A 12,768-nucleotide genomic window follows, 5' to 3' on the forward strand; every position below is an offset into this window, starting at 1 on the left:
TGTAAGCCGATGTGATTCTCCTTAAAAGTCGGCATATAAAAACCAACTCTTCTTCTTCAGTCAGTGAGAATTACCAATGCAACCCTGATGTGCTCCGTCATACCTGTGATGCAGGTATGATTACTCAGGCAGAACAATCCTAAACAGAGTTTACACCCGTTGACTTCAATGCAGTTGGGAAAGATGCATTGCATTTGTTTATATCCTGGTTTTCTCCCCAGTTGGCTGTCAAAGGGGATTAAAACATTGGATTCCTTAGGAGACGTACGGTACGGTCTTAATTAGCCAAATTTAAAAAAAATTAAAATAAAGACTGCATATTATTACTGTCTGGCCAAGACTCCTTTCAAATTGTGAAAAAATTTCTCTATCAGCTTTCATCGTAGAAGTGGTGATTCGAAGGTCTCCCAGGATATGAGTTCGCCACTCTACCTACCCACTACACCACACTGACTCTCTGTAACTCTACTTAAGATTGCACTGGGCATTTGGTGGCTGAGTTATCTGTAACTCACAGATGTACATCTGTACATAGTGGGGTTACCAGGTATGTTATGTTGGGGAAAGTATGGTCTTTTCACTGTCCTTGGAGAGAGTTCATACACTGCCCTCAGGGACAAATTAGTCATTGCATTTCTTTTTAAAAGAGTTGGGTCTGGGAAACCCAGACTCGGTCTCTCCACAGATGCAGGGAACTTCAGTTTAAAAATAAAGCAAAGCCTGATTGGGTGCAGAAAGCTGCAGTGTAGGGTTACCAGCTCTGGGTTGGGAAATTCCTGGAGATTTGTAATAGCATAGTTGTAATAATAACCTCCAGCAAGTACCTGGAGGCTGGCAATCCTATAGAATACAGAAATGGAGCAGTATAGAGAAACGAGCAACCTACAGCGCTGCGATGCCCCAGTGTGATCCGGCTCTGTCCCCCGCAGCTTGAAACACGGAGAGGCCTATTAAGGAGACGGTGGGGGTGACTGTGAGGGGCCCAATGTAGCTGAGCAGCGCCCCAGGGAGGCCCACCAGTCCAATGACCACTTCCACCAAGCTGGAAACAATGATTGCTCCTTGGATCTGTGGAAGAATGGGGGTGGGGGGAGAGGGGAAGAGAATGAAATCGACAGGCACAGAAAATGGGAAGTTAAAACAAGTCTCATAAAGTTACATTTCACGGGTGGGAATAATCGTCACCAGAAAGACAAGATTCTGGGTCAGCTCCGAAGTTGCAGTTCTGCTGGCAGAACAGCTATAACTAGGGTTGCCAACCTCCAGGTGGTGGAAAAATAGACACCACTGTACTAATATTGGGAGGATGAGGAACTCAGTACAGGAGCGAAGTGTATACAAAGTGCAAAAAACTTTATAAGCTACCAAAATGACATAACAATACAGCTGTACACACTATATACACTACAAAGCTGAAACACACAAGCTAAGACAAACAACGTGACTGTACAAGGTGGAAAAAGTGTCAAAATGACACAGCTAATGTTCATAGAGTCTCTCTCAATTGTAGAAGTGGTATCCAAAGGATTTTCAACGAGGTTCCCAATGAGGAGACGATCTTTCGAGTTCACAATGAACAGATCTTCATCAGTCCTTCAACGTCCTCTTGTACATTCATTCATTCAAATATTCTCCCATAACAGGTAAGATCTCAAAAAATGCCAAATCATTATTATTTCCCGAAGGGTAGGAGGCATCACTTCCCACTTAGGTTAAGGATCATAGTGTAGCAGGCACAGAAAATGGGAAGTTAAAACAAGTCTCATAAAGTTACATTTCACGGGTGGGAATAATCGTCACCAGAAAGACAAGATTCTGGGTCAGCTCCGAAGTTGCAGTTCTGCTGGCAGAACAGCTATAACTAGGGTTGCCAACCTCCAGGTGGTGGCTGAAGATCGCCCGCTATTACCACTGATCTCCAGCATATAGAGATCAGTTCCCCTGGAGAAAATGGCTGCTTTGACAATCGGTCTCTAAGTCCCTCCTCAAACCCTGCCCTCCTCAGGCTCCGCCCCCAAAAAATCTCCAGGTATTTCCCAACCTGGAGCTGGCAACCATAGCTGTAACACTGGCGTGAGGGCATTTCCGTTAGTGCAGGAGGGGAGCGTGATTTCTACCAATTCCCCTGTCCTACTGCCGGCCCTTGCTTTGACCCCCACTCTGTTAGGGTTGCCAATTCTGGGTTGGGAAATTCCTGGAGATTTGGGGGTGGAGCCTGGGGTGGGGAGGGTTTGGGAAGGGACCTCAGCGGGGTATGATGCCAGAGAGTCCACCCTCCAAAGCAGCCATTTTCCCCCCAGAGGAATTGGTCTCTATAGTCTGGAGATCAGCTGTAATTCCAGGAGATTTCTGGGCCCCACCAGGAAGCTGACAACCCCATCATTGTTCCTTATGAGTCCCTTGAACCCCCAAGGAGCAATATTTCAGGGGCCTCAATGGGCTGCAGTAAGAGGAGGAATGCTGAGAAGTCCCACAGCCCCAGCTTCCTTCTGCTGGCTGTACTTTTCAATCTGACCTTCTGTATTTAGGGTGTATTATGCAAAACAGTCCTGACCCGGATAGCCTGATCTCATCAGATCTCAGATGCCAAGCAGGGTCGGCCCTGGTTTGTATTTGGATGGGCAACCTCCGAGGAATACCAGAGGCATGACAGAGAGGCAGGAAATAACAAAACACCTCTGAATGTCTCTTGCCTTGAAAACCCTCTGGGGTTGCCAAAAGTCAGCTGTGACTTGACAGCACACGCAAAAAAACACAAAATAGTAATTTTTGCATGGATGTACTTAATTTGCCCTGACCTGAATAGCCCAGGCTAGCCCATTCATGTCAGATGTTGAAAGATAAGCAGGGTCGGCCATGGTTAGTACTTGGATGGGAGACCACCAAGGAAGTCCAGGGTCACCATGCAGAGGCAGGCAATACCAAACCACCTCTGAACGTCTCTTGCCCTGAAAACCCTACAGGGGTCACCGTAAGTCAGCTCCAACTTCACAGCGCTTCTCACACACACACTTAATTTGTATGGCTCGTTGGGGTTGCCTAATTAATTTACCCTGACCTGGACTGCACACGCTAACCTATTCTTTCCAGATCTTGGAAGCTAAGTAGGGTCAGCCCTGGTTAGTATTGTACACTAGATACACCCAGGCTTTACATGCCCTTAGCAAAAAAATTCTCGCATCCTGTTGTTTTTAATTCGCTCTGCAACTGTGATCATGAAAAAGGTACTCTGATACCTAAGCCCTCCTATAAAGGAGCAGGCTGTATGAGAGGAAGGGAGTCTTATACCCCCAACAAAGCTGGCGGTGCCAGCCATCTGTCTGTGGGTGCGTGCCAGTTCCCAGTCCAGTCAGGGTCACCTCCACTGCTTTCAATATCTATATCTGTATAAAGTTTGGAAATATTTCAGAGGACATTTTCCTAGATGTTTAAAAACACCATTTGGATGATAGAGAAGAAATACAGAATAGTTCTTTCTTGAGTCGTTTCCTCAAAATGTCTGGGTTTTCAAGGAGGAAGACACACAGAACTTTTACTAATGAAAGGAAAATGACAGCGCACTTAAGCCGGGAAGATCTCTGACGGGCGTAGAGAATTCCTGCCAGCTTCGGTCCAAAGACTTTCCCTGTCAAATATACATGGGTTTTCCATTTGTTTCATGCCTATACCGCAATGGGATTAATCCCAAAGCACTTCTGTGGAAGAAAAGGATTAAAATAAGGGTCAAACTAGATGTGACTTTTTTCCTGAGTTGGGTCTGGGTTTCCCCAGCCTGACTCCATTCCCTTCAGTCAGACATCAGTTTCTTCACCCTCCCCTGCATGGACATACACAAGGTTTCTCCCAACCTAATGGCCCTGGGAGGTGGTATTATTTGCTTTGTTGGGGGTAAATAATGAGCCTCAAGGCTATTTCAAGTTGGAAAATGACGTGAGAAGCCTCCCCCCCTTCCCTTACTGGGATCCTGAGATAATTGGAACATTAGTTCCTAGCAGCTGACACCTGACAGGAATGAGAGTTGGCCAGTTGGGGGAATCCAGACTCAATTTGGGGGGGGGGTTGGATATAACTTGGCCCTTTGAGTATGTGAGCTCCCTTCCAGACAAGGGATTGCTGCATTGGACTTGGATCCTCCCTTGGCAGGCTAGAGTTTTGGTTCAACTTACCTCTCTCATCCTTGGCTGCCAGACGTGAGAGGTTTGCAGGGGCAATGTCCAGTTTCCATAGATGTCTTCTGCATAGTGAAGCAAGAAAGGCAAATATATATTTGGAGCAGAAACCATGGAGGAACAGCATTAAGCAACTTGCTTGATAGGGGCACAGAGAGAATTCTTCAGTAATCTCAAGTCTGAGGGAAGGAGCCAAGGAGGTGTTGATCGTTTTAGTTAACAGTTCCCCTATTTCTTGATAGCTAGATTTCACAAGCCAAGAAGGGCAAGGATCATATTTGCAAATGGTGGCCTCAGGGGAAACTGAGCTGGATGTCTGTCATCTGTAACCCAGTGGTGTGGAGAATTTTCTCCTTATTCTGCTTCCCTGGATTTCTAATGAGGTGCAGATGCATGACAAAATTCTCCTCAATGCAGAGCAAACTGTTAAAGACGACCAGCCTTCTATGTGGTTACATACACAATATTCAAAAGAAAAAAGAGGGAGGAAACCCTTCAAACAGACAGACGAAGGTACAGATGTGTGTAACATTTATGCAGAAAATTTTGTGCAAATAACCACCTTGAGCCCACAAATTGAAAATGATAAACACATAAAAATGATATATACAATAGAAGTTAATATCAATTTTCACTACTTTCACTGAACATAAATAGTATCAGTTACATAAAAGGTACATACAAAAACCATTCTAGTTTGAAGCTGCACCTTTCAATATTTATTTATTTTTATATGTTTCTTTTATGTGTCTGACAGTATGTACTGTGAGGATAATGAAAACTGACATCATTATCTTCTATTGTATATATTATCTATGTATCTAATAGTGATGTGTGGCCCCTATCTGTGGATACCTAAACCCACAAATTGGGGCCACACTGACGCCAAGCAGATTTTTCTGCAAATTTGGTGGACTCCCCAGGTTTGCAGAAAAATCTGAAATGTTTAAAAAAATACATTGGAGTTTTAAATTCCCCCCAAATAAAAAAGGCATTGTCTGCGCATACTCAGACAACACACTAACCAGAAGAGCTGGTGGCAGCTGCCACAGGGAGCCACTCTGTGCCTGGCCACGGCAGATGCCAGAAGCTGCTCTAGGCCCACCCACTACAGTGGAGGACTCCAAGACCCACTCCGGGCTTGGAGCAGCTCCCAGGTACCACTGCTGCCACCAGGCTCTAAGGTGGTGGTAAGACCTGGAGCCACACCAGGCTGCACAATGGGGGGCGGGGAGAGATGGGATCCTCCTGTGAATCTTGCAGGCCCACTTGTTTGAATATATTTATCATCTTCAATTAGGCAGCAAAAGGAGGTTTATCACACATTTTTCCTACTTATATGTTACGCCCACCTGTAGTCCTGTTTTGTCTACATAAACAATAAAGCATTTGGTAAAGAGTTGCATTTATTAATCTGTTGAGATGCCCTCATGCTTGTTTATGTATTTAGAAACTTTATATGCCACCTCTCTAGAGACTTACTCGAGGAGGCACACAAACCAAAACAATACAACCAAAAAAAAGGTAAAGGTCCCCTGTGCAAGCACCAGGTCATTCCTGACCCTTGGAATGACGTCACATCCCGACATTTACTAGGCAGACTTTGTTTATGGGGTGGTTTGCCAGTGCCTTCCCCAGTCATCTTCCCTTTACCCCCAGCAAGCTGGATACTCATTTCACCAACCTCGGAAGGATGGAAGGCTGAGTCAACCTTGAGCCGGCTACCTGAAACCGACTTCCGTCGGGATTGAACTCAGGTCGTGAGCAGAGCTTGGACTGCAGTACTGCAGCTTACCATGCTATGCCACGGGGCTCGTGAATACAACAAAAGCTACAGCATAAAAACAAACCATTTTTTAAAAAAAGCCAACAGACATAGAACAGCATAAAACAGTGCCAGGCAAGCTAAAGTTATATTCATAAAACAGTCCACAGGGTAGAAGAGGACCATAAAAATAACTTGAAAAGATAGAACCCCTCAGTTTAAAACCTGGGTAAAAATAAATGTTTTGCTTTGGCGCCATAAGGAAATGAAAATACACATTGGGCGAGGCTCAAAGTAGAAGGTATTCCAAAGGCAAGGAGGCACCTCCACTGAAAAGGCCCTGCCTCTGGTCACAACTTGCCTCACCTCTGCAGGCAGCAGCAGAGAGCAAGGTCTGAGAAGAGAGTAATGTTTCATCACCACCACCACCCATCCTGCAATATAAGCAAGTCTGAATTACCTTCAGAAGGACATTTCCATTTTTCGAGGGCCAGGATAGATTTGGCAGGAACCAGGAATGCCAAAGCGCTGGCTTGAAACAGAGGCAGTCTGAGCGGCCAAAAGAGAAAGAGCTTTATTGACTACTATTTGCTACTACTACAGTGATCTTCAACCCCTGAGCTGGGACATCCAGGCTGTTTTCAGAATCCCATCTGCTGGATCATGAGTAGGGTTGCCAGGTCCCTCTTGGCCACCAGTGGGAGGTTTTTGGGCTGGAGCCTGAGGAAGGCAGGGTTTGGGGAGGGAAGCATTCAAAGCCATAGAGTCCAATTGCCAAAGCGGCCATTTTCTCCAGGTGAACTGATCTCTATCGGCGGGAGATCAGTTGTAATAGCAGGAGATCTCCAGCTAGTACCTGGAGGTTGGCAACCCTTTGAGCAGCTGTAGAGCCATTATTCCCCCTCCCTGTTTTTTTTGAAGGACCTGCAGCTACTGCACACATGGAGAGATGACAGGCTCTCTACCACCTGCCACTGCACATGTGCTGAGAGGAACAGGAGCAGACCAAAGCTAGGTCATCCAGCAGAGGAGGAGATTCCTCCATGACTGTGCTCCTTGGTTGTTTTGCAGTATGGTATACCTCCTGGTGCTTGGCTTGTGTTTCCTGTCCCCCTAGGCTTACCAGGTCCATCGGCGGGAGCTTTTCTGCGGCGCACGCACCTGGCGCGATGCATGCACATGTCCCGCACAACACGCCTACATCACTTCTGGGTTTACTCGGAAGCGACGTGGATGCTCAATCAATCTCAGCCGAAACACTATGGTTTCCATAGAGTTTCTGCGGAGGTTGCTAAAGCATCCGCATCACTTCCGGGTAAACCCTGAAGTGACGTAGGCGCGTTGCACGGGTGTGCATGCACATGTTGCCCTCTGGCCCTTAGCTGGTTGGCGGGCAGCCCGGTGGATTGGCGGGATTTTACCCGCCACCACTGAGCACTTGGCAACCCTATGTCCCCCATTCTTGCAACATTATACCCTTTTAAGTCTACTGTAGTCAACGGGGCTCCCATGCTACCACCTGGATGGTTAAAAGTGGGGCCCCGGGTCTGGAAAGGTTGAAGACAATCATGACGTTATACCTTTCTCCAAGATCACAGAGGCATAAAGTGGGAATAACCTACCTGATTCCCACCGTGGTTTGTATGAGAGTAGTGAATCCCACGCAGCTAAAGATGGTGCCAATGAGCTGGCTGATGGTATACTGGTCCTTTCCTATGCACAAAGACTCTGCCAGGAGGAAGGGAACTGCGATGGTGCCGCTGAAACATGTCAAATAATGCTGGAGGAATAATTGGATGGTGGGGACAAAACAGCACATTATTAGATGCAGTCCCTAAACCAGGGGTCCCCATAGGGTTGCCAGGTCCTTCTTTGCCACTGACGGGAGGTTTTTGGGACAGAGCCTGAGGTGGGCAGGGTTTGGGGAGGGGAGGGACCTCAATGCCATAAGGTCCAATTGCCAAAGCGGCCATTTTCTCCAGGTGAACTGATCTCTATCAGTGTCGTGGTGCAGGCGAGGAGCGAGGGCTGTAAGCGTAGTCTGGGGAACAGTCCAAGGTCATTCACAGTGAAGGCAAAGTACGAGATAGCAATACAGGCAAGGGAAGTCCAAGGCGTTAGTCAGAGCCAGTCCAAAAAGTCCAGGAATCCAAAGGATAGCAGGGAAACAAGGCCGGTACACCAGGAGGTTGGTGACAAGTTGCTTGCACAACAGCCAAGCCTAACTGATGGCTTAAATCCCTTCCCCTGCTGCTGTAGCAGAGCCAGCTGATGCTGATGAGGCTGAGTTCACAGGTGGTGCTTCAGCCCTGCTCTTCCTCATCACTGCTACTGGTGTAGTTCCTGTGAAAAGCCTTCAGTGTAGCACTCTGCCGTCTCTGCTGCATTGCCAGACGAACCTGTTTTCTTTTCTGCTCCAGTGGCCTTGGAGAGGCCTCTGGAGACACTGCATGTTGCAAGGTGTCAGGTCCAACTGGAGTCCTTGAGCTGGCAGGCTGCAGGCATGGTGAGTCATCTCCTGACTTTGGCTGGTCCTCTATTCTGGCAGGCTGTAGGCCCTGTGGTTGTTCCTGTGGGACTTCTGCCTGAGGATGTCCCTCTGTTCTGGCTTCTATTTCCTCTTCGTCAGAGGAGGTCTCTGCAGGCTGACTCATGACAATCAGCTGGAGATCAGTTGTAATAGCAGGAGATCTCCAGCTTGTACCTGGAGGTTGGCAACCGTAGGCCATCGTGCCTGCTGACTCATTTCCTGCTGCCCGCCAAATGTGTTAGAAAGTGGGAGGGGCACGGTGGAGCTTTTGCCCAGCAAGGCTCTGGTTGGCCATTGGAGATTTGATTGAATTCCAAAGGTGCCCCCCACCTCAAAAGGTTTGGGGACCCCTGCCCTAAATGGAAACTACACGATCATGTAAGCAAATAATGCAGAGAAATCATTCCTCAATTAAATTAGGTGTATAAATTGTAACACCCTGAGCTGGAAGGCCCAGCCTAGCCTGATCCTGGCAGGTCTAAGCAGGGTTGGCCCTGGTTAGTACTTGGATGGGAGGCCACCAAGGAAGTCCAGGATTTACTGTGCAGAGCAGAAGGGCTGTGGCTCAGTGGTAGAGCATTTGCTTGGCATGCTGAGGGTCCCAGGTTCAGTCCCTGGCATCCAGTTAAAGGGACTAGGCAAGTAGGTGATGTGAAAGACCTCCGCCTGAGACCCTGGAGAGCCGCTGCCGGTCTGAGTAGACAATACTGACTTTGATGGACCAAGGGTCTGATTCAGTGCAAGGCAGCTTCATGTGTTCATGGGTTCATTTTTATTTACTGCAAAAACACAGTTATGCCCTTCCATCTTTTCAGACCCCTACCCCCAGCAGTTTACACAATTAGACTTAAGCAATCTGTCATATGAAAAACAGTAATAAAAAAAAAAATAAGGCAGGAACCATAGCATTCTTTTCTTTTCAGTATAACAGAATGTTTCTAATGCATTTGAAATAAATAAACAAAACCACTGGGGGGGAAAGTAAACGGTGTGAGTATGGTTACAATGCAGTCCTATGCAGTTAATCCACTCTAAACCCAGAATGGAGTAACTCTCCATACGATTACACTGTCAGTTATCATCAATCACCAAAGCAGATTATTTTATCATTGTAAACAGTACCATGTCTACGGGAAGTATATGTGCCCTCTTTCAGTAAAGGCACTCTTTGTCCCTTATTAACAATAGGGCGGTTGGGAGAAAAGGCAGGCAATGAAACTGGAACACTTGCAAAGAGTGCCTCTGTAAGAACATGTTCACCATTGTATTTTGGCATTTACCTGGTTCGAGACAAGCTACCAGACTATTTCTCAAATTTGACCTCTCCAATGCTAAGGCACCAGTTTATGCTGGCCCGCTTAAACCTACTCCCAACAGCTATGACTAGAGGCAGATACACTAAAACTCCTTATGAAGAGAAGAAGAGGAGTTGGTTTTTATATGCCGACTTTCTCTACCACTTAAGGGAGACTCAAACCGGCTTACAATCACCTTCCTTTCCCCTCCCCACAACAGACACCCTGTGGGGTAGGTGGGGCTGAGAGAGTGTGACTGGCCCAAGATTCACCCAGCTGGCTTCGTGTGGAGGAGCCCATGTCCTATTACACTGTGACTTTCATGCACTCCTGTGAGAGAAATTTCTGCTACCATTACTCAAGGATAGTGTAGCACAAACAGATGGGGGCTTAATGCACTAACTATTAAGGGACAGGGATGAGCATATAACACTGATGGGAGCAAGATTCCTGGAAACCTCTCTAGGAGCGCTGGGCCAAGCTCAACCACAGAGCTAAGCACTACTGAAAGTACACAGCTCTTTAAGAATTACAGATTTTAACTATTTATTGATATTTTTATCATTTATATACTATATTTTAATGACTGATTGATGTACTTAAAGGTTTTATGCCAATAAAGGTTTGAATGAAAGAATGAATGAGTAGGGATGCCAGGTCCCTCTTCGCCATCGGCGGGAGGTTTTTGGGACGGTGCCTGAGGAGGGTGGGGTTTGGGAAGGGGAGGGACTTCAATGCCATAGAGTCCAAATTCCAAAGCAGCCATTTTCTCCAGATGAACTGATCTCTATCGGCTGGAGATCAGTTGTAATAGCAGGAGATCTCTTGCTACTACCTGGACGTTGGCAACCCTATGAATGAGTGCCTCTGTCGTGGTGGTTGCAGAAACCAGCACCATGAAGATTAGTTAGGCTGATCATGCAGAGGAGTTCACAGGAATGGATGAGTTGCTTTGGCCAAACCCCAAAATTCTAGGCCACAGATGGAGTTTAATCAGTTTGTTACCTGAAATCCCAGTAGGACACAGAGATACCAGGGCGGCACATCTTCAATTGAATAGATCATATCAAAACCCTTCTGTTCTTGGGATGCGGCTGGCCCTGCATGATTCCCATCTGTCGCCTTTTGCTGAAAACAAAGAAAGACGTTAGCAGCAAGGAGTGGGGTGCCAGAAGAAGAGCTTGTGGTCTAGGTTAAACAGGGCTGCTCCGTCCTGAAACCTCCAGGCGTTCCCAACCCAGAACTGGAGCCCTATACTCCAGGCCCCTTGGGGAGGTTATGACAATTATAGTACTCGCTCAAAGAATAAACAGTCAAAGTATGCAAACAACTATATTATGAGAACTTAAATAACATCAGAGTTACAACAGTGTAGACACATATGTGGTAACATTGACACTACAAAACACACAAGAAAAATAGCTGAATCACTATAAGAGTGAGTCCCAATGGAAAACAGGAATTCTTATCTCTGTTTCTTCATAGAGTCCTGGACAAGGAAGACTAATGATGAAGATGGAAAAGTAAATAGTAACGCCGTCCGGATGTTCTGGAGCGTTTTCACTGCTGACAAGCAGCTTCATCAGCTGACATCTTCATGTATATCAAATTAGTTTTCTCCAAAAATGCAATAATAGCAATCTAATGTAAGTCTGAAAATTATTTTATCTGCGCCCACCGGCTGCTCCAAATGTGTGGAAATGGGCAGTTGACGCTTTTTTTATGACGTGGAGGTAAATAACTTCATCTGGTGAATAACACCCCATGAAGCCTCTGTCACAGGGTCAGGAAATTCTCTTCAGGCCTGTAGGCAAATAGGGTTGCCAACCTCCCAGTGGGGCCTGGAGATCTCCCAGAATTACACCTGATCGCCACACTACAGAGATCATTCTCCCTAGAGGAAAATGGGTGCTTTGCAGGGAGGACTGTATGGCATTATATCTCTCTGGGGCATTTTTCACGGAGCTTTGCTGCGTTCTTTCCTGTTGGTGCGCGTTTTGTGGCTCAGAGGCCCATGAAGAATTGTTTGCTTCGGTTCATTTGACCCTGCCCATGACGGCTATTTCCCCTCCCCCAAGAACGGCGATTAGCTGGGGGGAGTTTCGTGTTTGGTTGAAAACACCGCCCCTTTTGCTGCAATTTGTGCGGCGGCCAGCAGGTGTCGCTTCCTTGCTCAGTGTTCTGACCGCACTACACAGCATAGGGATTGGTCAGCGTTGGGTGACTATTTTCATTTATTTCCTTTGTCCGCTCGATTGCTGGCGGATTCGAGCCAATCGCATCCAGCGGTCAGGTCACATGCCCCCTCTTGGCCAAGGGCGGAGGGGTTTTGCAGCTCGCAGCCATGAATGTGGTTTGTGTTGGAAGAGGGGGGCTTATTGTTCAGTTTTGAGAATTCGGATGGGGAAAGTTTGCATCTAGAGAAGGGGGTACAGGACGCGTGTGTGGAGACGGGGGTGGGCAGCGAAGCTCTTCCTCGATGCCCCAGGCCTCTGGGCGGCAGGAGAGGGAAAGCCGCGGCCTCTGTCTCTTCTGCTGGCCCGTTTCCCCAGCCCCCCCCCCATCGCCAGTTTTTCTCGGTTCCTGGAAACAGAAGGCTTAACCCCCCCCCCCAAAAAAAGCGGCCGCCCTCGTCCTTTCGGAGCAGATCCGCTTTCCGGTTGGGCTGGCGCAGAAAAGGGCCAGAGGTCTCTCTGGCGGCGGCTTCTTCGCCCGGGTGTCGGGAGCGAGTCGAGCGAGGGAGCTGCTGCGGGTCACCGGCCAGCCGGGCCCTCCCCACGGCCGGGAGCCCAGCTGCTTGGGAACCCCGGGGGCGGGCTGGAAAGGCAGGCCGGAGGGCGCCGAGTTGAGGAAGAGTGGGGGGATCGCAGAGGGAGGCTGGGTGGGGTTTTCCCCCCTTCCCGGGCGGGGGGAGGAGGAGGAGGTCTGGGGCTCCTTGGCCATTGATGCACGGGAGGTTTTGTCTTGGGTTTGCACAATTCCAGATGCACATTTTCCCCATCCAAATTC

The 12,768-nt window shown here is 47.7% G+C and overlaps 1 protein-coding gene across 1 annotated transcript in view; it reads right to left on the bottom strand.

Annotated features, from left to right (window-relative positions):
• The window catches only part of SLC23A1 (solute carrier family 23 member 1), a 44,300-nt gene that overhangs the window by 15,724 nt on the left and 15,808 nt on the right, over positions 1-12,768 (bottom strand). The window contains exons 2-6 of the mRNA XM_056856878.1: positions 10,765-10,887; positions 7,557-7,714; positions 6,395-6,483; positions 4,167-4,234; positions 887-1,068 (exon numbers count right to left, since the gene is read on the bottom strand). Coding sequence (XP_056712856.1) covers positions 887-1,068; positions 4,167-4,234; positions 6,395-6,483; positions 7,557-7,714; positions 10,765-10,887 — 620 coding nt within the window. The remainder of the gene's footprint in view (positions 1-886; positions 1,069-4,166; positions 4,235-6,394; positions 6,484-7,556; positions 7,715-10,764; positions 10,888-12,768) is intronic.

The sequence above is a fragment of the Euleptes europaea genome, chromosome 10, assembly GCF_029931775.1.
Source record: "Euleptes europaea isolate rEulEur1 chromosome 10, rEulEur1.hap1, whole genome shotgun sequence".
Taxonomy (NCBI): Eukaryota; Metazoa; Chordata; class Lepidosauria; order Squamata; family Sphaerodactylidae; genus Euleptes; species Euleptes europaea.